General features: G+C 33.8%; 1 protein-coding gene across 1 annotated transcript; it reads left to right on the forward strand.

Annotated features, from left to right (window-relative positions):
* The first annotated feature begins 1,386 nt into the window (after window positions 1–1,386).
* On the forward strand, window positions 1,387–27,478 carry LOC146140648 (heparan-alpha-glucosaminide N-acetyltransferase-like). The gene is made up of 15 exons (XM_083391891.1): window positions 1,387–1,643; window positions 3,931–4,124; window positions 6,591–6,703; window positions 7,507–7,622; window positions 10,451–10,560; window positions 12,716–12,825; window positions 16,416–16,492; window positions 19,055–19,231; window positions 19,734–19,859; window positions 22,016–22,148; window positions 23,297–23,429; window positions 23,701–23,805; window positions 26,038–26,183; window positions 26,396–26,508; window positions 26,610–27,478. Exons 1-15 carry the CDS (start codon window positions 1,595–1,597, stop codon window positions 26,789–26,791), a joined length of 1,884 nt encoding a protein of 627 aa, XP_083248017.1. The 5' UTR covers window positions 1,387–1,594; the 3' UTR covers window positions 26,792–27,478.
* Window positions 27,479–27,841: the final 363 nt, after the last annotated feature.

The following is a 27,841-nucleotide window of genomic DNA, read 5'->3' on the forward strand; positions in this document are numbered from 1 at the left end:
AATAACCTTAGGCTTTTTCTGATACATGATAGACTGTCTATTGTCAAAGATGTTGTTCAAAACATAACCATCCATTCCACCATAAATACTGTACAGAAAGGCGAGAATAGCCTTTATCCCCAAATCAAGAATCTGTAAACACTCAAGTAATAAACCCCAGGTTTACCCTTAAAAAATCATATTTTTGAATATTAATTTTTTTTCAATATTTTTCGCTAAAAGTGTGATTGCTGGAAAGATGTAACCAATACAAGGACTGTGTAAAAATTTCAACTTTGTAGCGTCATTTTTAATTGCTTTATGCGAACATTAATTACGAAAGGCGTTTTTTCAAATTTGGGCAGTTATGAATTTTCAAAGAAACAGTAAACACCCAGTCCGAATGAATTTAAACATGATTTATGTCTCATTTTGAAGGTGGTGACTCCTAGTTTATACCGTTAAAATTTGAACTTGTTGGCTCAACAGTTAAGGGTTAATATCGCTGAATATTAATATTCATATTTTTGAATATTAATTTTTTTTCAATATTTTTCGCTAAAAGTGTGATTGCTGGAAAGGTGTAACCAATACAAGGACTGTGTAAAAATTTCAACTCTGTATCGTCACAACTTTCGGAGATATTGCCCCAAACCTATTCCAGCGCGCCAAGTTCGTGCAGGTTAAAAAGGATTGGATGATGAAATACTGATGAAAAAACCCAGTTATAAGAAAAAAATACTGAATCACATAGTAATAAACCTAGTTTATCTGTTTTTAATTAGGCAACCACCAAATCATGTGGCTCTGTACACCATAGTTGATGGACCTTACTTATAAATTTGTTAAGTAAGTATAAAAAGTAAATGGAGATATAAACTCTTCACCTTTTTTAAAGCATGATTTTTTTTGTTTGCTTTTATTTAACTCCAAATGACATTTATAGCCAGGGCTACTTTCAACTTCACTTTGGTCCAAAATAATATCTTTCTTTTTGTATCTGTTTGAATTCTACTTGATCTTTATCATTTTTGTTGTTTGTAAATTCCTCTTTGCTATTTTTTCTCCTAATTTATAATCCACTTTTTACAATTTTTTAAAGCACATCCTACAAAGTAAAGTTTTGCAAGTGCAAATGAAATATCTGCCTGCATGGTATGTGTGATCATGGACAAATAGGAATAGCTCTGGGAGTATTTTTAGCCACTTTCACATAATAGCCACCAATCCAAAAAAAGTGCAGAGGATACACAACTTTATGAGTACATTCTCGCACATTTGATGCACCTATACATAAAGTGCACATGCGCATTAAGTGCTCCTAAACACAAAGTGCAAATGCACATTTAGTGCAAATGCACGTAAAGTGCACATGAACATTCAATAAACCTGCACATAAAGTGTACATTTAACTTTGAAAACTCCTTTTGAAAGAAAGTGGATTTGTAGACCAGCGCAGATCATAAGCACAATTCTGCCTAACTTTCTATAGTTCATCATAATTTATTAAGAAACAATCTTTTGATGTATTTTTTTTAGAGTTAGGCATAAAATTCAGAATACTTTATTGCTACTTTGTTTAAATATAGCTCATAGTTGACTTTTTTGCCAAACAATGGTCAGTTCTGCAAGTTGGTTGGCTGTGTTATCAATCGTTTTTGCAGGTAAGTTCGACTGGCTTATCAGCTGATGACAAATGATTTTCTTTGTAAAAATAACATAAAGTGTAAAACGTGATGGGTATGCCAAAAACTGCCAAAAGTTAAATAGACAAGTGTACCCTTGAGTTATGGCAAGCCTACCCTTACATTTTTTAAACAAACCAAACCTGAACCCCAAAAATTATAATATGCTCTGAATTACTCCTGATATCTTTAGATCCCAGCAAGATGTGTTATAATTTTCCCGACTGGTCTCTGAGTTTTTCCAAATCCACCTACTGTGAATTTCTTTTTTTTTTTTTTGGTCAGCAATAGAAGTAATAAATTGAGGCTTTACTTGGAATGATAGTTTTAAATGAAACTTTCTCTGTAGCATAACAATTCCATTTATAATCATGCTAAAAAGTCAGATGTTGTTCACCAAGATTTTTCTGAGTTGTGTTTTAAAAGATTTGCTTGTTAAACTATATTGCAGAACCAAATAAATTGTTTGGTTTATAACGAGAGTTCTTTTTATTTTGTTTAAACAGAGAAATCATAGCCTGGTGGAACAGGCAGAACCATCAGTTTAGTTAAATGTTTCCAATTTATGTAATTATCATTCAAATAAAAATAGTCTTTGTAAACATAATAACAACCAGATCCACTACTAAATAAAATAAAATGCAAAATCTGGATAACATTCTTAAAAACTACATGTTTTAACTAAAAAACTCATCTGCAACAGTTTTTTGGCCCACTAAGACCTTTCTGAGTCTGGCTTGACTTACGACCAGGAAATAGTTGCCGACCCTGTAAACCAGTGGTTCCCAAACTGTGGTACGCGTACCACTGGTGGTACGCGAGAGTCTTTCAGGTGGTACGCGACTAACTTCAGCATACGTACAAATTTCGAAAACGTTCAACTTTTAAAACTTTCAGATTGGGTAATTTGCCATGTTGCGTTTTAGTTACCTTTAATTTAAGGTTTCGCACGTTTATGACGTAACACTTACCTTGTTCAAAATAATAAAAGGCTAATTGTTAGCTGGTTTAATATATATGTAGCAATAAACTATTTGTGAGCGGTGTAGTATTGTCGTATGTATTGACCAGCTGGTGAAGAAAAAACAACTATCGCATTGAACCTTGGTTTTTGTTTAATTTATGGTTTCTTTGTCTTCCTGGTATGGCGTTTGGTAAAGTTTAATTCTGCTTACATGCTCATTTTATTTTGTATAAAATAGTTTAAGTTTGAGATATTCTGGTAAGGTGTAACTTAGGTGGTACATCAACACTGTACAAAAGCTCAAAATGGTACGCGAGAAAAAAAGTTTGGGAATCACTGCTGTAAACAGTCTTTTAACTATGGCAATCTAAAAAGAACGATACAAATTTGCAGCATTTAAACTAAAAATATAAATTTATTTTCAAATTCAACTTTCAACTACAAGCAAACCAACCTGCAGAAAAGCAGATTATAGTGTATTTAACTGTGTTTTTAAAATAGTGATCTTGAAACTCAAATTTGCAGCATTCATTTATTTTGTTATAGTAATGTAGATAATATTTACAAATGGGGCAGCTGCATGCACTAGGCGATTCCCACAACTGGAGGTGTTCACAAGTAGGGATGCTCAAAGTAGAATATCGAATCCAATTCTGCCTCATATTTCGGGTAATTGGAACCGATATAATTCAATATTTACCACGGATTTGCGCCTAATTGCACAAACGCGTGTGGTAAGTTGGCCTGTCGCTGCGGCGACCAATTTATAGTGCTTGCTTTAAATGTAACCTCGTAGTGCAGTGTCAGCGTTTTTTCGGGCGACCAATTACCGCGTCTCGCGATAACGTTCGTCTAATAATTAAGTGTCAATCAAGCGTTCTTGGGCGAGCGTCTAACCATGTAATGTCTGGGATCATGTTAGAAAATTGTTTGGGCGATTTATTGCTGTGATTGTGGGCCCTGTAGGGTAGATTAAGATTAATCCCTTCCCCAAACAAAATCGAGGTTAAATAATTTAATAAACATAGACTAGGATTCGCTATTCTGGATTCGTTATTCTAGATTCGAAACCTATTATTCTAGAATACCTTGGGATTCTACTTTGAACATCCCTATTCACAAGTCTTTAGTTGTCATATACTCACAAGCAGCAACTTTGATACAATTAGTGTGTGGTGCCAGGATATGTCATGTTAGCAGACAAACTGACAGAAAACACACATTTATTACATAGATATATCAATGTATTTCTATTAATATTATGATATAACAAGATCAACATGTTTTCTTTTATTTTAACAGTTAAAGCCCATCAGTATGTTGTCTCCAAAGTTCAACAACCTGAATTAAATGAAGCACCTTTGTATGGGAATGCTTATATGTCATCAGAGAAGTTACAATTCAAAATAGACACTGCAAAACTAACAGTTGTTAAAGATACAAAGGAAATCAACTATGAACTTGCAGTCAATGTTTTGTCAGATCATTGTTACAAGGTTAGATTTGACAGCACTGTACTCTGGTATATTGCAGTACTTATTTCTATTTACATTTGGCTTTTAAAAATTCTACCTGTTAACCTTACTAAAAAAATTGAATTAAAAATTTTTAATTTGGGTCGGAATTGCTACCACACAGAGGTATTCTTAGTAATAAGGTTCATAAAGCATATTATTTATTTTCCAGTTTTGCATTAAGTTTGAGGTCTAAAATTGTAATTGCTGTCAAAAAAGTATTTTTCGGAGCTTGTGTCAGAAAGTAATTCGTAATCCCCCCCCCCCCACCTAAAAAAAACATGTACCAGTGGTGTGTCCAGAAATTCATAGAATAGTGACAGGTATGATGTCACAACTTAATGATTGTATTGATATCATAAATAGCAAAAAACACTGATCAGAACAAAGCTATTAACGTCCAGTAAAAGTAAACCTTCAGATGCAAAGCGAATATATTTGTCATCTTACTCCTGTCAGGTGCCGCTTTTAGTGTGCAATCGTTGACTTTAAGACAGATGATGCCTTATTTTGTGGCAAAATATATTCTTTTTTTAGTGACTAGAACTTGACTGACTTTGACCTAAATAAATATTTACAAGCACATCTTTTGCCATGCAGTACTAAACAAAGGTATTTTTTCTGTAGTGTAATCAATTAGCGTAGCACAACGGTGTCCAACCTGCGGCCGTCGATGAATAATTGTGCGGCCGTTAACGTGTATTTTAATAAGCATGTGTTGGCCGTGACTGTACTGGCATGCGTTAATGGTTGATATGTTAAATGCAGATTACAATTTTTTTTACGACTTAAGGATTGTAGTTAAATCAGTGAGCTAAGCTCTTTCGCTACATTCTCACGGAAGAGATTTCTTATGTGCGCTAAAAAAACTTGATTTCATTGATTGATTGATGCACAAAGGAATCAGTGTACGACAGGGGTAGGCAACCTAAGGCCTGTTGACCGGATCGGCTCGCCAATGTAATTTACCCGGCCCGCGGCTTCTTTGGACAAACTAGAAACGAGTCATTTACAAATACTTTTTGACTATTTTAACTAGGCAAGTGCGTAAAATTTTTTGCACTTTGCGCGAATGATATTTGTACGTCCGGTTTGTTTACGTTTACAGGCTGTCTTTTGAACTAGATCAGCGCGTCTTAACCGTTGAACAGTAAAAGGCTGACAAGTGGGTTGCGAACAAACGGAAACTGTATTCAAAAATATTGGGCATATATTTTTAATTTGTGGCAATGAAATAAAAACTTGCACGAAATTTAAAACAAATGCCAGTATAGAAAAAAAATGCTGAATTTGGAACTTTGAGGCAGGTCTAAAATTAAACAAGGGTTTTTTTAGATCCAGAGAGGGCACCTGACGTGGATCCAGAGAGGGCACCTGACCATGCCCCTTAAAAATATTATTTTTAACAAATTTCAATTCAAGCGCTATTTTTTCGCGCTTTGCGCGAACTTCTTCTATCTGTCTTTATTGTATTTTAGTCCCTTTGAAGTAAATCTGTTAATATCAAAAGTGCTATTTATATCATGGCATATTGCGCGTTTATAACAATATGCGATTATTTTATGTGCCTAAGCTCATTTCGATTAAATTAAAAGTTTTGCCAAATCTAAACGTAATAAACGCATTTTTTTCGCCCTTCGCACAATTAATCTGCATTTAGGTTCCATATTTTACCACGAGTTCATTAGACAACAAAACGTCTTTTTAAGATTAATTATGTTTTGACGTCACGATTTGACAACTTTTTGAGCCATCCCTAAAGAAATTTAACTTGCGGCCGTGAGGAAAATAAGACTGTCAATGCGGCCGTCAAGAGCTGAAAGGTTGGACACCCCTGGCGTAGCATCTGTGCCAAGCTGTTTTTTAAGTCAGCTAAAATACAACTCTACATTGAGGAAAATAGGTTGCGCCAGTTGTACACTAAATACATGGTTTTGGAATATTATGCTTATATAGAGTAATTTTACGGTTACTATCTCTACATCAGTGATTCTCAACCTTTTTCAGAGCAAGAGCCGCATTTCAAACCTAAGGTTTGCAAGGAGCCGCATAAAAAACAACAGTAGGCATATAATTAAAAAACATTAAGAAAGCAACTAGAAAACAACAACTATACATTACGCTAGCCTAGGCTAACTAATTAACAGTGTTTGCCATAGCTTGTCGATCAGGACTGACACAATTCATTAATTCTTGATTTCTCTTACTTACTTTGTAACTAATTTTTCACTCGGTTAGAGAGCCGCAAAATGTTCAGTTGAGAGCCGCGGTTGAGAATCACTGCTCTACATAAAAATGGCGACATTGTAATGCACACGACAGCCACAGTCGAAAGACGAAAGGGAACCACTGTACTAAATGCTATTTTCATGAGTGTAAATGTTATATTCTTTTGTTTAAATTGGATTTTTATAATATTCTGACAAGGATTGTGATGTTTTTATACAGTGTGCATTCTACACTTCTACCACAGTTGACGAAAATAAATTAAACAGCACCTTTTTGGTTGATACCAATTGGCCGATGACAATTGTTTTACAAACAAAGACAACTAACTGCAGGTATTTGGAAAGATGTGTAGGCGGTGTGTTAGGTGAAAAAGACATTATTTTTTTAGTAGTAATATGATTGCCTCATATGGTGTAATAAAAGATATCTGCTAGAGCTGTGGAGTTTCTGTTTAAATGTTTTTTAAAATTTGAATTAGCTATATTCTAGTATTTTTTATATTTTTGTGTCATTTATAAACAATTTAAAGAACAACAAAAATGCTTGATTCAATAGCTGCAGTAGTGGCCTTGTAGTTCTAGTCACTTATTAAATTAAAGGAGCTCAATGAAAAGCAAAATTTCCACCCATGACAACATTGTGAAATTGCCCATGGCAACACAGTAAATATGTGAAGAGGGGCTAAACAGTTATACAAAATAAATTTTGCGAAAGAGAAGGCTGACTGTTAGGTAGGTTGCTAGTAAATCTTCCCTATGAGTCTTTTGTGCCTCCTTGCCAACAACTGCCACCTATTTTTAAGTAAAGGCCACAGGACTTAATGATTTAGGATGAAATAAACTAAAGTTTCGGCCACATATTTATACAAAACATTGTTCTTCTTATTATAAAATGATACTGTAAAGTATATATATAAATAACTTGCTTTATTGAACCTGTTACTAATTTATAATTTATTTTATGTAATACAAAGTTAACCAATATAGAATGCTGCGGACTGTTTAGTACCAATAATTTATATAAATATTTATCTTAAAACAGTTGGTCAAAATATATTTTATCATGAAACTGTACATTTTGAACCTGTTTTTATAAAATACTTTGGTGTCGTAATTTTGTATTTGTTTTTGTGCAGTTTACATTATAAATTTGGAGAAAGAGGAGAATACATACTTAATTTTGTCCTTCAAAATGAAAGTTGTGTTCTTTCATCACCAAAAATAATCACTGAACCATGGAACAGCAGTTTACGTAAGCTTTATACATTATTTGTAGCAGCACCTAACCAGAAAAAAAGTACTTGTAAAAGAAAATGTATAATATGATTATAATAAAAATATACTTCGATTGTTTTTTCAGGATTCTTTATTGTTGATTCTAAACCTAATATTTTAGAATATCTTGTTTTTCTTCTACTTTATACATCCCTAGTCCAGGGTTATTTGAATAGCATAAAGATAACCAGCTCCTTTGCCATCTTCTGTGGACTACATGTTTCCCAATCGCAAAATGTAATTTGACAAAAGTATGCAACTAAAAGTCTTCTCAGCGTTCACATACAACTGGTCTTAAAGCTTAAGACTCAAACAAGTTGTAGCTTACTTTTAAACAATTGGGCACAACACTTGCAGGATTGTGATGTACAATAAAGTCTAAAATGGACCATTAACTGTATCTAACGTCACAATGCTGCAAATTGCGGAACTGGCAGAGTTCTAAATTTGATAGACAAGCCTTCAACATCTTGCATTTTACAATTAAGATATAAAATTATAATATATTTGGAGGACCGGCACCGGTCCCCGGACTGGCGGTTGAGAACCACTGACCTAGGCAATGCCAGTTATTTAGGCTGCGTATATATATTTCACCATTATGAAATCAAGCTTAACCAAAATAGTTTTAACAGTGTGTGACAACAGCAGAATACTCTAGCAGAGCTGGATTTTGCACTTAGACCTGATGAAGCACGGCTGTGCGAAACTTTTGGTATTTTTTGCTTTGGGCACTTGCCAGTTGTGCAAGTGGGTGTTAATCAGCACACGCCCTGAGCGAATTGCACTTACATTGGCAAACTGCCAAGTCTCAACCTTTCAAAATGTATGAGAAATACTTAGAAGTGTATTAATAAAGTTGGCGAAATGTATTTCAGGGGCAGCATCTGGTCACCTGAGCATAATTTAGATTAACACCTGTGCACCACTTAGATCAGGGGTGCCCCGTGGGCCACATGCGGCCCTTTTCCATTTTTTATACGGCCCTCGAATGGGAAGCATCTATTAGAAAACAATCTTGATTCAAAAAGTTTTACTTGTGTCATGCTGTTATGATAAAGACTTGTTTTGCAACAACTACACTTGTCTAGGACGGTCAAGGTGTAACAGACTTTTACCATGCATATTGACTGAGATGTTATGTTTAACAGCTGGTTTTGAATTAAGGCTGTTAATTAAATTGTACTGAGCTGATCAGTAAGAAAAGTCGTCATTGGAATTGTAGGAAGTTATTTCCGAATCCACAAGTAGACAGCACTGACAAAACGCCGTAGTTGCTGCCTAGTAGCTCATTAGTTTTTTTCTAGTAAAAGCTGAAAATAGTATTTAGTGTTTATTTGATGTGCGGCCCTCCTGTAAGCATTACATTTCCTAACTGGCCCTTGTGTTAAAAAGGTTGCCCAACCCTGACTTAGATCTTCGTCAACAGTATTCAGTCGAAAATCTCTAAATAAACGTAGGTGTTTAAACCCCTCCCACAGCCCTTTCCTTGTAATTATAGGTATGATAGTGGTTGTGTGGCACGCCTAGGGATGTTCAAAGTAGAATCCCAAGGTATTCTAGAATAATAGGTTTAGAATCTAGAATAACGAATCCAGAATAGCGAATCCTAGTATATTTTTATTAAATTATCTAACCTTGGTTTTGTTTTGGGGAACGGATTCATCGTAATCTACCCCACAGGGCCTACAATCACAGCAATATATCGCCCAAACAATTTGCTAACATGTGTACATTACAATAAAAATCTCCCATATGTTTAACATTCTTAACAACTGTCATTTGAAGCAGTTCTGTAAACTGTATTATGTCAACTTTCCAGGTTGTTGCCAAAACTTATATTTTTGCCAATAGTGAGTACAATGAAACACTGCACACAGAAGTCTTAAGCAATTCGGTCCTGTTTTTTAAAGCATTGTTGGGTTTTAGTGCTTCTTTTTTGACTAACATGATCTGTTATGCAGTCAAATAATGTACTGCAAAGAATACGAAGTCTTGACAATTACGCTGTGCACAACTGCATAACCTCGCTGAATATTGGTCTAAAGTTGACCCTAAGTAACCCTATAGCACATTTTGTAGACGGCCAGCACGTTTTACAACGTAATATTACTTTTGCAACTTAATGCATTTAGGGCAATTGCGAACTCCACACCAGACATTACACGTTAGTCGCTCGCCCAATAATGCTTGATTGACACTTAATTATTAGACGAACGTTATCGCGAGACGCGGTAATTGGGTGCCCGAAAAAACGCTGACACTGCACTACGAGGCTACGTTTAAAGCAAGCACTATAAATTGGTCACCGCAGCGACAGGCCAACTTACCACACGCGTTTGTACAATAAGGCGCAACAATCAGCGGTAAAACATTAGATTATATCGGTTCCAATTACCCGAAATAAACGGCAGAATTGGATTCGAATCCCATCTGGATTCGTATCCAAGGATTCGATATTCTACTTTGAACATCCCTAGGCACGCCCCTTCTAGAACATCACATTACGCGCCTGCTCACAGATATTAAATTTATTTAAATTATTCCTTCTGATAATAATGGGATGTTTTGTCGTTTAGCTATCAAGCATGACATCTATCTAATCATCACCAAGCAAAAATTGTCACCAACAATATCACATATGAAAAGTGACCCTAAAAAGATAATTATATACATATTTATTAAACATCTCTATAATTTATAACTGTTAAATATAGAATTAACCACTTACTACCTGCATAAAAGAAGTGTACTCTATCTATCTATTTAAACCACATTATATTATTGTGTGTGTTTTTCTTTTAGCGATTTGCTGGGCCTTTTTGATTCTGCTTGGTGTTGGTCTTATCTACATCATTGGAGAATACTTGTATAAGAAATACTTGTCAACAAATACATCTGCACTCATCACCAATGTAAGTGATTCGCAAATATAAAAACCACATAATATAATAACTTTTTGCATGTTTATTTTCTTTTGCATTTTTCGCTGATTTAAAATATATTATACATGAACCATTATCCTTAGTCGAAAAGTTACTTTAGAAGGGCTAGATCACAGTTATTAAACATGTATGTGTGTGTCTATTCATTGAATGATATGGTGCTGGAGATCTTCTTCAATGTGAAGTTGCTTGTATTAACAAAATGTGTGTAAGCATTGGAGCCATGGTTGTTTTTCGACTTACTCCTCTATGAGCCATGTAGCTCAGCTGGCGTTGCATGCAGGGCTGGGGAGCCGGAGCCGGAGCCGGAACTGGAGCCCGGAGCTAAGCATTTTCTCTGGAGCCAGAGCCGGAGCCATTGTTATTATTTTTGTGGAGCTGGAGCCGGAGCCCTTTTTATTATTTTTGTGGAGCTGGAGCCATTTTTCAATTTGTGGTGCTAAAGCTAAGAAATTATATTTTGTTCCATCTCCAACGTTAGTTAGCCAAAAGCAATTTTTAAAACTTGCCATTGAATAAGTGACTGGTGGCACCGGAGCTGGAGCCGGAGTCATTGGGTGTGTGTTTGATGGCTCTGGAGCCGGAGCCAAAGGATTGAGTTTTACGACTCCGGAGCTGGAGCCGGAGCCATTTAATAATTGCCTGATGGCTCCGTAGCTGGAGCCGGAGCTAATGCTATTTTACGGTGGCTCCCCAGCCCTGGTTGCATGTGTATCTTTTATTAAATGATATGGTAGTGGAGATCTCATTCAAAGTGAAGTTGCTTGTATTAACAAAATGTGTGTAAGCATTGGAGCCATGGTTGTTTCTCAACGCGCTCCCCTCTGAGCCAGCTCAGTTGGTAGAGCGACGGTCCATGACTAGAGGTCACAAGTTCAAAACTAACTACAGGCTATTTTTTGTAGTCTGCCTTGCTTGTATCTTGATAGACAGATGGAGTTGATCTGTTGAAGGCTTCGGGTGTTATTTTTAATAGTTTAGTTTAATTTATTGTAGTAAGTCTGTCATAAATATATATTATATATATATTCATAAATATAACATTTTAAGCAGCTATTTTCATTAAGCCCTGTTTATATTGATAATAATTGATGTGAAAACACTGCCTGTCATATGCAAATGTGTTTCGCTAAGCCGATTTGGGCACACTGCGCATTAATTTTAAGCTCATGAACTAATGCAGTTCTGGCAGGAGTAATGTTGTATTTCTTGCAGAATATTATTTGACTGTAACAGATCCTATTTGTAACTAAGTAAATCTAAAGGGCAACAATGTTTTGTTAAATATATAAAATTTGAATTTATTGTGTTGCATGACACTTACTATATGGGTCAAATAATTAACTTTTGGCAAGAGTTTTATTTTTTTTTTTTATGTGGTTCAGCATTAATATGGGAAATAGCTATAAAATCTAAGGCATTTTAACCATTATTATGTTCAAAATATACATATGTTAGCAAATTGTTTTGCAATTATTTGCTGTTTTGTCACTAAAGTGTAGATTATTAGTTACCCCACCGCTTAAACTGAAAATGAAAAACAAAACTCCCATGAAACTTGGATCTTGTATAATGAGTTAATGACGTAGGATTTTAATATTATTGTTAGCACTATAATTGGTTTTGGTTGGATTGAATTGATGAAATGACAGACATCATATAAATCATGTACACATCTTACTTACGGTCTAACAATTCTATCTACATTCGGACATTAATATTGACTAAGTAGAGAAGTCACACCATGTGACACAAACATTTAACCCCATTAACTAAATTTCCTGAGTATGAGATGCCTGTAACTGTTTTTAATTAAGAAAAAAAAATAAAAAAAACTTAAAAAAAATCGTAAAACATAAATTGAAGTGGAAACTTACTTCAACTTATCTAAAAAATCCCTCATTTGATTTCTAAGGGGCTGTTCTGAAGTATTTAATATAACTCACATCAAATTATGGCAACTTTTCCCGAAGTGGACAGCAGTAAAATTTGGGCAAATGACAGATCTGATGGACAGCCTAGCCACATTTAGCTGCATGCATTATTTGTATTTTAATTTGGAAGTGATTATTAAAGTAAACAACCATGTATTGAAATACAAATGTATTTATTTATTCTCATAAAGGACCTTGGTGACCCATCGAATGAAGGTGAATTTTCAAGTCCAGATACCCCTCCTAAAGTTTCTGTACCTAAAGGAAGAGAACGTATAGTTTCTATTGACTGCTTTAGGGGGTAAGATTTTTTAGTGTTTTATTATAAGATGTTACTGTATTTGTACTTATATATATTTTTATAGTGAAAAAATAAAAATTATTCTTGTAATATTTTAGGATATTTAAACCTAGTATTATAGTTTATTTTGGGTGGTAAAGATAATTTTAAAGTTAAAGCAACTTTAACAGAGGAGGAAATTTTTTGTTTTGTATATATGAGTTAAAATTTTTGGGTAAACAACCCTGTAGCTAACGCCTTCTGGCCATCTAGGGGCAATACCCTTCTGTTTAGGACACATAGCTATACATGTTTTACAGCAAGCTTGTTTCGTATATGATTTGCATGTTTAGTTTAAGATAAAAATATTTTTTAATGATGAATGATCTTACATTGCATATACAAAAATTCAATTTGTTATCTTTCTTACATTGCCATGAATTGTTTTTTACACAAAATCAAATTCTGAAGTTCTAACACAGTGGTTTGGCAATTTTTTTTTTGTCATGGTCCAAATTACTCTTTCATAAGCAGTGTAAGGGCAACTAGTTGAAACCACCTCCAAAAAATAACTTGAAACCACCTCCAAAATAAAGACTCATAGCCATACCAGATTTTAAATTACTGTTGGTGCTTTATTGCGTAGCTGCGACATGGTTAAGTCAAGGTAAAGGGGTAGCACAAGCACAAACACGCGTTTATAAATGTACAATTGCGAAATAGGAAAAAGGCGATCTGCACGCTTCGATGAACGTGGGTGCACATCGGTAGGTTCGCTACAGAACCCCCCTCCAGAAGCGGGCATGTGTGAAGTTGCGTAGGTTGCAGGGAAGTTCGTCGGGTTGCTTCGTTAGTCACTTTTGAGAACATTGACCATGGTCAAGCGACTAAATGCATGTGGGCGAGTTCAATTCGCTCTCAACTACGCCACGTCGGTGACGTAGTGAATATATTGCGGGTTGCATCGACGGCGAAAATAGTTGGCGAGCTTGCATAGGCTGTCTTGGGAACGGATCCTTTGAAGGGTTTGTGCGACGTTCGAGACGAGCGAGGAAGAGCTAGTACCAAACGCAGGTAGGCTAGCTTCCATAAGCGGTCTTAAGAACGGAACCCTGTGGATTGGTGCGACGTTCAAGACGAGCGTAAAAGCACCAGCTTTCTTCAGTGGCCTTGCCAATCGAATATCCTCTGGCATGTGTTGTAGCCACCAGGGACGAGTGTGCCAACGAGAAACCGTCTCGAGCAGAGCGGGCATCTACTCTCGTGAAACAGGTGTTTCTGTTAACCCGAGAAAACGTGTTTATAAACAAAAAGTCGCGCTTTTAGTTCCTACCGGGAAAGAATAAACAACTAAAGCGAAGAGCATTGCGTCTTGGTTGTCCCAAAGTGAAGGCATGCTGATTAGCTGCTGCAGTGCGCGTTCCTATCGGGAAAGCGCAGATGCCGAAAGCAAGCGCTCTTCGATTGCGTTGTGTCGAGCCAAGTAGCCAAAATCCTAGCTGTGTTTCCCAGAACGTGGGAAGCTTTGTAGAACAGGCGATAGTCATTCGACTAACTTTGCTTAAGACTCCAGTTGTTCAATTTCTTCTTTTGACCTTCAAAAAACGTTTTGAAGACGCGGGGTCACCAGTAAAGCGGTTGGTGCTTTATTGCGTAGCTGCGACATGGTTAAGTCAAGGTAAAGGGGTAGCACAAGCACAAACACGCGTTTATAAATGTACAATTACGAAATAGGAAAAAGGCGATCTGCACGCTTCGATGAACGTGGGTGCACATCGGTAGGTTCGCTACAGTACAATGAATGTACTGCTATCCTTGGCCAATAACTACTTATTAAACTGAAATAATAATGAAATATCTCACTGCACACTCAAAGTTGCCAATACCACTGGTCTAACATGATACTTTTAGTTGTACCATTGGTAAAGTTAGACTGTTTTGAGTAACTTAACTGTCTAATAAGTGGTTAATAAAATTTGATGTACTGTTGTTTGATATGCTAAATCTAAAAATGATCTGCATTTTTCAGCTTTTAGTAACTTGTGGTCGAGGGTTTGGATATTAGCTAAATTATTTGACCTAGAGTGAAGTAAATGAATGAGACACACAAAATAAAGAGCAGGTATAACCAACTGAGGCTTCTAACAAATAAATCACCTAACCCCTGGTTTTAATCTCATCAAAGAATCTACAGACGGATTGCAACTGGGGTTTGTTTACCTATATATTGTAGCTTAGGCATTCTCAAGCTGTGGGTCTCATTTGGGGTTCATTATAACGCTTTGCTAGTATTTTGTAGTACTATGCCATACATATTTTTAAAGTAGTTAGCAGCTTACACACAGGTAGGGAAATTTGGCAGGTCTATATAAGTATTTGTATTTGGGAATTGAGGAAAGATGTTTGAGTTTAAGTTTGAAAGGAAATCAGTTAACGTAATTTGTATTTTTGCTGCATTGTTGAAGTGTGGCTAAAGTGTTTCTAAATATATAGTACAAAGTAGGTTGGCTACTGGTGTCAGAGCTGATGACATGTTATTATGTAGTGATGAACTGCCTAGCGTTTGAACATTTTTTAAAGCTAATTGCTTCTCTCTTTAGACCAAAATTGAAAGCAATAGGTGTTGTTTTATTACATTATCAATAGCTAGCTTTGGACTTGTGTTGAAACTTAGAAAGTACACATAAAAATGTGCTGAAAAGTTAAAAAAATATGCTAAAAACATTCATGTAGTATGAATTTACTTTGACTTTCCTGCAGCTGTTCAGGTGTAAGAAATAAGTAGAGATAGACCGCTACATCGGTTTACTGCTATTTGGCTTCTACCAATATATCGGTTTCGATAAATGTAGGCCCATACTTTGGCCGATATTTTAGTACGAAAGTATGATGTAATTTTTCCTGTAACAACTTATCCATTTTTTTAACAAAAAACTTTGGTTTTTAGCATCACGCCAAGTTAATATGCAAAATAATAGTTTAATAATTAATAAAGGTAAATAAATTTAAACATTATTTGGATTTTATTTTCAACTAATTCAAGTTTTAAACATTTCCCAGGTATATAAAAAAAATCGGTCCAAAAAAGTGATATCGGTTGATCTCTAGAAATAAGACACAGAAAAAATAATCATGAATAAATTTGTCCCTTATATTGCTGAAATTATCGATGATCATTTCCCGCAGCCAATCTTTTTACGTAAGAAAAGTTTAGTAGCTGTGTCATGGTTGGCTATATGTATATTATGGTCGAGAAACAATTAAGAAATAATATGCAGATTTTTTTTTGTAAAGACTTTCAGATTTTTTTGTGATGATTCTTGGCTTGTCTGATTTTTTTTAGAAGCTCAAATTAACTATTATTTATACTTTTTTTGTTCATATGTAGCTTGAATAAAAACCTAATTTTGGCACTCATTTTTTTTTAATTTGGAAACATTGGTAAGTAAAAATTGAGTATGTATTGAAGGTATTAACTTTATATATAATTGCAAAACAGTGATTGTATGGGCACAAGGAAACAATTGGTATTTTAACGAATGAGTTTTTTGCATTTCTTTATTAGTAAGTTAAAGATCATCCATATTAAAGCCTGCTAATTACTTTTGCAGACTCAGCATTATAATCATGATATTTGTAAATTACAAGGGAGGTTATTATTGGTTCTTCAGGCATTCATCATGGAATGGTAGGTGACTGTTGTCACAATAAACAATATCTGTCACATTACTCTCAAAGTGTGTTGCACCTAAATTTAGAGCACATTGTTATTAAGATTTTAGTGGTATTATTCTATTAAATGTAATTTTTTGTTAAATACTGCATAGTAAAATAAATTCCCAGCTTGGATGACTAGATTTATTTCAGTTTTTTAAAATTAGATTTAAATTAGAGAATTGAGGTTTTGCTAGATTAAATTAGAATTAGGTCACGTTAGTTTTCTCAAGTTAGGTTAAAATTAGAATTGCTGAATTCTTAAAAGTCAGAATATAAACTAGAATTACATTGAATCGTTAAAATTAATTTAGTTTAAATTTGCTATTTATACATTTAGCATAGCCTAGCTCTTTTAACTATAAAAAAATACCTACAAGTCGTTTGGACCACAGAGCTATTTGAAAACATTGCAACAATACATGGTTTGTTTTGCTAAAATATTTGTTGGCCATGTCAGGGTTTTTTTTAAGGTCCCCCAAAACAACTTAAAAAAACATTGGGCCATGTAAAAGTTTATTTTTACTGTGGAAAAGTATCAAATGCCTTCGTTCATTTCTTTATATCTGACTAAAAAAAGTAATATGTGAACTTAGCTTGTAAGATTTTAGCAGCAGTACATTTTTCATAAGTGTAATAGTGCAAAAGTGTTCTTAAGTTTAGCAGGGGTGTTGTTCAACTTCAACAAACTGATCTGAAACCTACTTATGCTTATTTTGTTTTTATAGTCAAATTATATGAAGTTCGAAAAAAATATATAATAGGAAACCTATTGGTAATTAATGGTCACTATAATAATCGCATGAGTTGATAAATATAAGAGGAACCTTCCTTTTTAGTATAACAAGTTAAAGAGACGAGTACAATAATGTTTTTTTTTGAGTAATTGGCTAGTTTACAAACTCACGTTTTTTAATTACTTTAGTGTGTAAAAATTGCATAGGAGTTTTTCACAAGGTTAAGCTTCCAACACTTCATGTGGTCTTCAAGATGTACTTAATGTTACTATGAAAATAGTAAATATATGTGAAAAAAAACTTTTTGTTTACACCGGTTGCTGATATATCTGATTTAGATGAAGGACTTAAGTCCATACAAAAATGTTTTATAGACATGGTGGGTCTCAAACGGTTTTGTAATAAAAAATTGGAAAACAGAATAAAATAGTTTGGGAACCACTAGATAATTAATATGAATAGAGTGCACAAACAGTTACAAATTAGATTAGAATTAGCCGCTTTTTGCTTTAATTCTGCTTTTTTGCTTTTTATTAGAATTATCTAGTTTTTAACTCTGTATTCTTCGTTAGTTTGTACAATTCATAAAAACACTCAATTTTGATAACTTGTTTTAAATGGTATAATCTTGTTGTCAGCCCTTATTTTTCCTTCCTGCCTTTTTGCTTCATTTTGGCGTACTTCCCTTAAGGGTAAGATGTAGTCAATTTATTTTAATAGTCAAAATATGCTGTTGCTACCAGGCGTAGTATTTAACAATTGTGTTTATGGATGCAATAGACCTGATAATATGACAAATGCACCCACTATGAATGACAAACGTGGTACCTTGTCAGTCTTATATTTTGCTTTAAAGAGAGTGATGTTGAATCTGCCTGTTTACTTAATTTGTGTGTGCATTACGATGGCACATATTGGGGATTGTCCTGTTAACTTTGCACTAAACAGCATATCAGCTGAAACTAACCAACAAATGTAGGCGATGAGAAGGGCGATTATTTTTTGACTTTGTTAAAATTATTTTAAGTCAAAATAGTTTACAAAATGTACAAAAATCATTTACAAAATTAACAAACACAGTAGTGAGTTTTTTAAAGGGTCTTTCAGTTTTATCAAAATTAAGTTTTGAATTACAGCCCACAAATTTTAACTGTATAATTAGAGCTACATACCTGGTCACAAGCTTTTTTGGCAGCAGGATTTGCAAAACATCAAGTAACTTTAGGTACTTCAAATTGCCTAAACAGCGCAAGAAAACTTGAACTCTTTTTCTTTTTTGTACAAAATTTTAGTGTGGTTTGAGTTTACTTAATACACCAATTTTGTGCTTTCACTCAGCCTGAGAGTAATGTGTTTTTTTATTTTTTATTTTAGATTATGTTTAGTTGTAATGATCTTTGTCAACTATGGTGGGGGTTCATATTGGTTCTTTAACCATAGTGCCTGGAATGGTAACATTTTTGTTTTCTGCATCTTACATAATTTGAAAAAAAAACATTATTTATGTTTGTTATGTTTTAAATTTAATTTGATTGATTGATTGATTGATTTGATTGTAATTTTATTTTGACTTTAGTGTCTTTAATATTTTTGTAAATAAAACTATGGATAAATTTTTAATAACTATGCATTTATTATTCTATACATACACTATTTTTATTTATATAATGTGAAACATAACAATTTTATTTTAAATTTAGGAGCAAAGTTTACAAAAAACAAAAAACATTTTTTAATATAAGTTAGTTATTTAAAGCTAGGTTTTAAATTAATCTTTATTTAACTTTTTCTTTTCTTAGGGCTTACAGTTGCTGACCTTGTTTTTCCTTGGTTTATGTTTATTATGGGAATTAACATCACAATGTCAATCAATAGCCTTCTGAAGCGATCAACCCCTATGAAGGAAATTATACTAAAACTGATTAAAAGAACCATTGTGTTGTTTGCACTTGGTTTATTCATCATAAATCACAACAGTAAGTATTCAAGATTTAGGAAAACTTGAGATTGGTAAAATAGTGACAATGACATACCTAACACTTTTAATTTGTTTCAGCATTCCAGAAATAATAAATAATTGTAACTATGCTAATATATTAAAAAGGATAGATATAAGACGTTATCTTTTCTGTCAATGTGTAAATTTTATTCAGGAAATGTAAATGTCTTTTAAGGAAAAAAGCAAACATCTTGCTTGATCATATATTTATCTGTGCTTGGTATTTTTACCCTTAGGCTTCTTTTTTTTAAGTTCGCTAAAGGTTTCTTTTTTCTTTTTTGCATAATAAAAACAGAACATGGTGGTTAGACTTAGCAAATCACAAACTAAAGATAAATTGGTACCATTCTATAAACCTGGGATGTTTACAAACAAGGTTCATTTAAAAAGTTAACACAATGTTAGTTTTTCTGCAAAGGCTTGTTTTTAACATAAATAACTTTTTTAAATGTTGTAAATATAATAGCCATCTTTTTTAGGTAGTTGGGGCTCAATTAGGGTTCCTGGTGTTCTACAACGGTTTGCAATTGCCTACTTGTTTGGATTTTCAATACAACTCGCATTTCACAAGATACCTGATAGTTTAGATGCAAGATATAGAAAAGGTAATGCTTTTTTTCATTTTAATCAAGTAGGGGTAGCTTTAACAGGGTTTTGACACTTTTTCCGTAAATGAAATTATTTTTCTAAACCGTTTTTTTGAGAAATTATTTTAAATTTGTTATTGTCTGCTATGTCTGTATTAAAGACAAATTTTGCACAGCGATGTTATGTTTCACTTATATTATTGGTAAGGACATTATAGGAACTACTTTTTGCAAAATAGACAAGATTCTGGGCATGCAACTATTATGTAGATTGTGCTTCAGGGCTTAGTTAGCATTTTATTGTGAAGTATTCTCTATAGCGTTGCATTAGAAATGTTGAAATAATTATTTTTTACAATATTTGACTTAAAAAGTAGAATGTTAGGAAGTGAACAAACTATTTTCTTTTTTAATGTTTGTGGTAGTTTTATGACCAAAGGTTAAGCAGCATACTACCATTCTGAAATCAAAAGTATGTGAGTTGTTATTTGGCTGCACATTAATAGACCAAGACATAAAAGTAGGCATCAAATCACATATATATACATCCAAAGGAGTCACATATATACAGCTTGTTCCACTGATTTAAATGATTGGCTACACCAGGGGTGTCCAACTCAAACATGCCGGCGTGCCAATTTTTATCGTATAACTTGCCAAAGTTTCGTAACTAATTCATTTTACTCTTAAAGGCGTTTTTTTACAAAAAAACTTTATTTACACACCAAAACATTTGCTTATTTATTCAAGCAAACCAATTGACCAAGCTGCTTCTTCGCAAACGTTTCTTTTCGGCCAAACTCTGAAGATTGGCCTTAAGCTGTGTAGGGAAAAGCACATTACTTCATCTAAGTGTCCGTCAGTGAGCACATATTTGCTTCTTAACACCAAGCTATATAATTATGTGAATGCTAGCCTCCCTTACCGTATAATGTTAAATGCTAGTGGTCGTGATTGTCGCAATTGTTTTACATTGTAAACAAACATTGGTCATTGGCTGTATAACAAATTTGATATTTAGGGGGGCTTGCATGCCATTTTTTTATTAGGCTGAGTGTCACATTTGGCATGCATGCCATGTGTCGGACACCCCTGGGCTACACAAACAAATGCCATCAATGCAGTTTGCTGTATGTATTATATTGGAAGAACCAAAAGTCCACTTTAAAGACAGATTTTTTTGCGATGTTAAGGTTTAAGACTACATATGCCAACTAAGATTCAGCTAGAAGGCGTGCACCACATGAGACTTCAGTGCCTGTTCCGATTTTGGCTTATAATTGTCTAAAATTGAGTAATCAATATTTCATCTTGTTTTTTGCAAATTAATTTACAACGTTTTTTTCTGAATGCTGGTACAATTTATTAAAAATTAATTTGTAGTCAAGCAAGAGCTGGATTAGTAAATTTCTTTCCACTTTGTTGTATCAATTTAGTATAATAAAAATTGTCGAGGCTACTGGAAAGCGCAATTTTAATAAGTTTGCATTTCTGCGCAAAAAGTTTTCCAGCATAAGCGAAAAAAACTTTACTAGCATATTTGTGGGCCCACATATTAGACAACTGCTAATACATTCTCATTTTAAAAATAATTTTCTAAGTTTAAATTATGTGCTTTGGTAGGCATTCTAGTAGTTGCGGCTAAAAGAGCCATTGGTTGCATGCACTTTAACTTGCTTATAAGGTGAAAATTTTGCCAAGATATTCAATCTATATAAGCCTGCTACTAAGGTATTTGTAGTAGGGGTATGATAAAGGACTTCTGCTGTATGTTATATCATAATGAACCTGTCATAACTCCAAAGAGGCCAAATGCTGGACATTTTGAAGTGACATGTATCATAGCTTTGTAATATTTGTAATACATTTATCTGTCAACTAAAATTTAAGATTGTTCTTTTAATGTAATTTGCTATAGAAAAAATAAGGCAGGCCGGAATCAGTGCTAAAAAGCCTCTATAAAAACTGATATTTGGTATTTGGTTCATTTAAAGTTAAAAAATTGGAAAAAAAAAGTTTTATTGTGTTAGGACTAACAAAACAAGAGGTTGACTATGACAATACCTTACGGTAAACAAACATCGCTGCATTGTAACTTCTTATATACAAGGTGGTATCTTACTTCAATATTTTTTTAATAAGACTAAATTTCAGCTTTGCATATTTTGTTGTAGAGTCTGGTGAAACAACATGGGGGTATCACTTCAGAGACATCTTACCATACTGGATACAATGGCTTATTGTTTTTATTTTAGAAGCAATCTGGCTACTAATAACATTTGTTCTTCCTGTACCTGGCTGCCCAACGTATGTCATTTTTGTTTTAAAAGCTACCTTTTTTTATAGAAAAGGAAAATTATTTTCTTGTAAAACTCTTCAAAAATAAATTTGGATGTTTTTGTTTCTGATGGTCTGGCAATTTGCCGAAAGGTTAAAAACCATTGGTCAAGGACTTCCCAACTTTTAGTTTGGCGACCCCCATTCAATTTAATAAAACTTATTGTAACTTTTTAGATTTGATTAACAGAAACGTTTCTATTTGTCTTTTTCTGCATGTTTGTTAAAAGTAGCATACAACTCTCTTTGGGATGTGTTTTATTACTTATGCTCAGGATGTTCAAAGTAGAATATAAGGTATTTTACAATAATAAGCCCTAAATTTGGAATAACGAATCAAGAATATATAATCATAGTTCTTTAATTTAACTGCTATTTTGAAAACATAATTATAATATACCGTTTTGTGATGAAACAACAACTAATTGTAAAACAATTTTCTAACATTTATATTATATATTGTAATAAAAAATTCAAAAGATTGAAATTCTAAACAAATGCAATTGAAGCAGTTGTTTAAATTGTAATGCTTCATAAAAAAAACATGAAACTTGATAGAAATACCAGATTGTTGACAAAACTTTTTGCCCTCGGACTGCAATACAACAGCATTTAGTTATTACAAACTCCGCCTGTTTGTAACTATTTACTTCAATTGTGATCTATTAGTAGCTGTGCGCAATCCCACTTAATGTTGGCTAAAAGATGAACTTTAGTAGCCCTGTAGCGTATTTTGTTTATCTACCCTGTTTTGGTTTAAATATTGTACTTGCAATATTGTTGCAATATTGTACTTTGAACATCCCTACTTTTGACAATTTCCTTTTGAAAGTCAGAAGTAAGATTTATGCATATTTGCAACTTGTTAAACTTTGTTGTCAAAACCTGGTTTGCAAAGAAATGATTTAATAGCCCTAATAAAGTATTAAAACAAATATCTCATAAAAAATTTACATGGTTACTTTGCTCATAATTGCAAAAAATGTGCAATTCAGAAAGGAATTTTTTTGTTGGCATGTGTTGTTTAACCCACAGTATATTCAGAGTAAATAGTTCTAAACTTAATGTGAGATACTTAATTTTGACTATAAGTATGCTATTTGGATATGTTTGTTTAGTGGTTACTTGGGACCTGGTGGTCTTGCAGATGGTGGAATGTATGCTAATGAAACCTGTGTTGGTGGTGCTGCAGGTTATATTGATAGATGGATGTTTGGAGAAAAACACATGTATGGACATCCCACCTGCAAGGTTTGACTTGTTTTTTTTTTGTTTCTCTTTTTTATGTTCTTGAAATTTCTACTATGCACTAATTTATGGGGTTATAAACATGCTGTTTCGTAATCCCTGCTTTTGGGGTGGGTTTGTGTTTGCCCTGTACAGCCTGTCATAACTTTTAGTGTGGAGTAGAAACTATGAAGTATAACCACTGAGCTAGATAATTAAATAATTTTAGTAAAATGCATACTTTTTTTCCCTAATTAATAGTGCAATCCTACAATATAATAACATGTTTCTACAGTCAATCTACTACCCATCATTGTCTAATGAAGTAAAAGTTTTCTTTGATCCTGAAGGTGTTTTAGGTTCAATCAATGGATGTGCTCTTGTTTTTTTGGGCAGCCAGGTAATTGCTTTTTATATAAGTACTTTTGTATTGAACTTTTAGTGCATGTTTTACATGTACAACACTTGGGGTAGTAGTAATGTTAAATAATAGTATTTTGATGTTGTAAAACTTAATTATTTTGTACAATACGAAATACCCTGCCTTGCCCAGGCTAAATGGCAACTGGCTAAGGACTGATATTCACTGCTTTAAAATGTGTTTGCTCAACACCAAACTATTCAATAAGACTTTTTTGCCCAAACAATCAAAATGCATATTTTTACCTGTTGCAGCAGCTTAAAATTTATAAACGTCAAAAAATTCAAGATGAACAGAAAAGCAATGGCCCTATAACTTGACAATTAATATTGATTTTTGTTCGAAATTTTAAAACCAGCGTGTATGCTTTTTTAATACTTTTCCTCATTTGCCACGTAGGCCCAAGCTGTTATCTAAGAGCTTTTACATTATTTGTGTGATTGGTAACCATTTTTGCGATGGTTAGAAAAAAACGCTCTGGAATTTTGGAAGTTCGGCGCTTACGATGGGGAGGCAGTGTCCTACTGTAGATAAACTAAATGCTTAGTGGTTGTTTTACTCTTTAATACTTTTTCAGTTTGTCAGAAAAACAAAAAGGAACTTAAACCTTTTTCGAAACTTCAAAAAAACACAAGATAGGTAGGACTGTGAACACTAGTAAATATGTAGTCAATTTACCTTCTGTGGTTCCCTATTGGTATATGTCACGGGCTTTCGTTACGTAAAGTGCTTGGCCGTTGGGTATTTAGTCGTTCCATTTTAAATAAACACACAGTATTGTAATTTGGCTACATAGTAGGCGACTCTTTTTCAAAAAAGTATAAAATTTATGGAAATTTTAGTTTAAGAAGACGAACAATCGCATGTTTCACAGTCACGCAGATAAATGCCATCATTTACAGCACGCCATCCGATTAAATGCCTCTTCGCGGGCTGAACAGGTGTGACTCCAATTGTGGGGAAACATTTCGTTATTTAAAGTGTATGTTTACCAACATATAGCGCCACGTAGTACAACGTTTAGGGATAAGTAAAAAAAATAAGGTGTACGATTGTTAGTGATTCCCGATCGCTATAAATAAAACTTAATTTTGGTACTTTGGATCCTGTTAGGTTAGCGCCTATTTACTGAACCATCCCGATAATGATGTGGCGCTGAAAATACGTGTTTGTTAGGGCCGCCAGCCATCGCCTTCGCTAAATGGTAAGTTTATGAAAACCCGGTTTATGAAATCCCTTGAACGGGTTGCTGCACAACCTACGTAGTATAAACTGAACGTTCCTTTTATATGGGAAATCTGGACGTGTGCGTGGTGGTTCTAATCGCTTACTACAATGTTTTACTCATTTCTTTTAACTCATAAAAAAGGAGTTTCTTAATCTGCAAAAAAATGACAAGGATGTACAGCAGCGGCACACGATTAACAATTGGTAATTGCAAATGAAAACTTGTGACATTTAACATAGCATAAACTAAACAATTTGTCATGAAGTTCGATCATTGTACTAATTTCGTACCCTGTGTTGTTGCCGCACTCTTTGAGTCTACAAGTTCGTATCCAAAACGTCTTAATCAAGAGGCTGTCGATCTACTCGACCTTTTTGACTTTGAAATTTATTATTAAGCTACATTACAGATCCGTGCATAGTGTACCCAAATTTAAATAAGTAATTGTTATAATTGTGTGAAGACTAAATGCACTATTTTATTGATTTGATGTCATGTGTGCTGCATCTACTTTATTTTAAATTTTTAAGCCATTTTTAGTATAAAACAGCCTAACAAATGTTGTTAAAAATAAACATTTATACAATGACTACTCACTTTTAAACTGTAAAACAGGTTTATTCATAACTATTCAATTGCAAAGCAATGCAAAAAAGTAGAAAGAAAATTTGTTTTCTGGGGCAGGTAAATTAGTTTTTTCAAAAATTTTAGCTTAAAACGGAATTTTTAAATTGACGTAGCACGGTTAATACTGAAACAAAAGTGCTTAGATTTGGTTTGTGGGTTTTTTTGACGCAACCTAACAATTTCAGGGGATCCCTACTAAAATTTGACAAAAAAGTGTTTTTTTGAACAACCCTACTGTATATCCATCTCCAAATCTTGTATACTGTTTGCCACAATTTAAATTTAATAGCACAATTATAGTTAATGGGTTTAATTCCACCACTAAATTTGTTGCTGTACATTGTTTTTCTTTTTAGGTTGGAAAAATTTTTATTTACTACAACACAGTCAAGGAACGCTGTGTCAGATGGATATCATGGGCAATTATTCTTGGAGTAATTTCTCTTATTCTTACGAAAGCTTCATCCAACGAAGGATTTATCCCAGTCAATAAAAATTTGTGGTATTGCTACGTTGTTTTTTTATATTGCTTAGGAAATTTTTTTTGAACTTCAAATCCAAATTAATTAATCCAGTAGACACTGCGCGATTGTTCTCTGTAGTAACCTGAAACGTTATTGCTTAAAAAGGCAAGTGATAAAAAACCTTTATACTACAAATACGAATCTGGTAACTTAATAATTTACTAAACCATAGACTTTTCTCGTTATTCAGGAGCACAAGTTTTATAACCACCTTGTCTGCCATGGCTTTCTTGCTTATTACTCTGTTTTATGTTTTGGTGGACGTTTGGAAGATCTACTCTGGTTCGCCGTTAGACTTCGTCGGTACGTTTTAGTTTCGTACATTTTTTCACTTTCGATGCACCGGTTTTTAGCTTACCTACTAATCTGGCCCGCACAACCTATTCAATGTCTTTTATTTTAAGGTATGAACAGTATCTTGCTATACGTTGGTCACGAGACTTTCCAGTCGTATGTTCCTTTCAGTTGGGGTTTAGACCAGTATTCCACCCATGCTGAATGGCTTTTTATGAACCTCGTTGGCGTAACATTGTGGGTAATTATTGCCTACTTGTGCTATAGAAACAAATTTTTTCTAAAAATTTGATTTATTTTAAGAAATATTGTTATTAATACGTATTTCTAAATGATAACCACGCTGTTAGGCTGTAGCTACTGTATTAAATCCTTAAAATCACCAACATTACTATTATACAATTTAAACTCATTCTTTGTAACAAAGCATGCCAAATATATTATCGTACCGTATTTTGTCATCATTCCGTGTTGGTAGCTCTGTAATTTGACCATCGTGTTACCGGCGTTTATACAAATTTATTTATACCTTATATTCTAAGACCAGCGCACCTGCTTAAAGTTTGAAGCAACTTTTTCATGTAAAGCCGGTAGATCAGTGACTTTAACCCAGTGCCATGAATACGAGTTCTATACTTTCATTAAAGTGCCAGTTTCATCTTGTCTAATTGCTATGTTTTCATACTAGCCTTTTGTTGCTGAATACCAGATGGAGTAGTCAATCCTGTGCAAGTTTATAAATATATATATATTTGAAGTTTTTTTAACTTACAATTGTGCAATTTTTTTTTATATTTTGTTTGTCGTTAATAACATTCTTCAGTAATTATTCTGTATATTTGAAACTCGGAAGTAATCGATATTGATCTGCTTCTATTTTTTGCAGCATTGCGCAAAAACTACCTAAACCATTTAAAATATCAAATCAGGCTTATTTGATCGTGGCGATTAGTGTGATTGCAAATTTATGTTTATTTGAATAAACTTGTCGTCGCAGGTTTTGATTAGCACAATGTCTTTCTTTCCTTTGATTTCTTTAAAGAGTGCGTGCGAAAGTTAAAGGAAAGGCTTAAAAAGACATGGGATGCAGTTAGACTACAGAAAAAATTTACCGCAGATTATACTTGTGTATATGAATGTTTTAAATCAGGGTGGTCCAAACCTAGGCCCGCGAAGCATTGTTTTATTATTGCAATGCGTACCTTTTAGGTTTGAATCAAATAAATATAAGTAACCAACGAACAGCAAGCATGTTCGAATTGATTGGTTATGATTACTTTTCTTCGGTAACACCATTAAATTAACCAGTTTACTATCGCTCACTAAGTTCGGATCCAGGGGT

The sequence above is a fragment of the Ascidiella aspersa genome, chromosome 6 (assembly GCF_963924565.1).
Source record: "Ascidiella aspersa chromosome 6, kaAscAspe10.2, whole genome shotgun sequence".
Classification (NCBI taxonomy): domain Eukaryota; kingdom Metazoa; phylum Chordata; class Ascidiacea; order Phlebobranchia; family Ascidiidae; genus Ascidiella; species Ascidiella aspersa.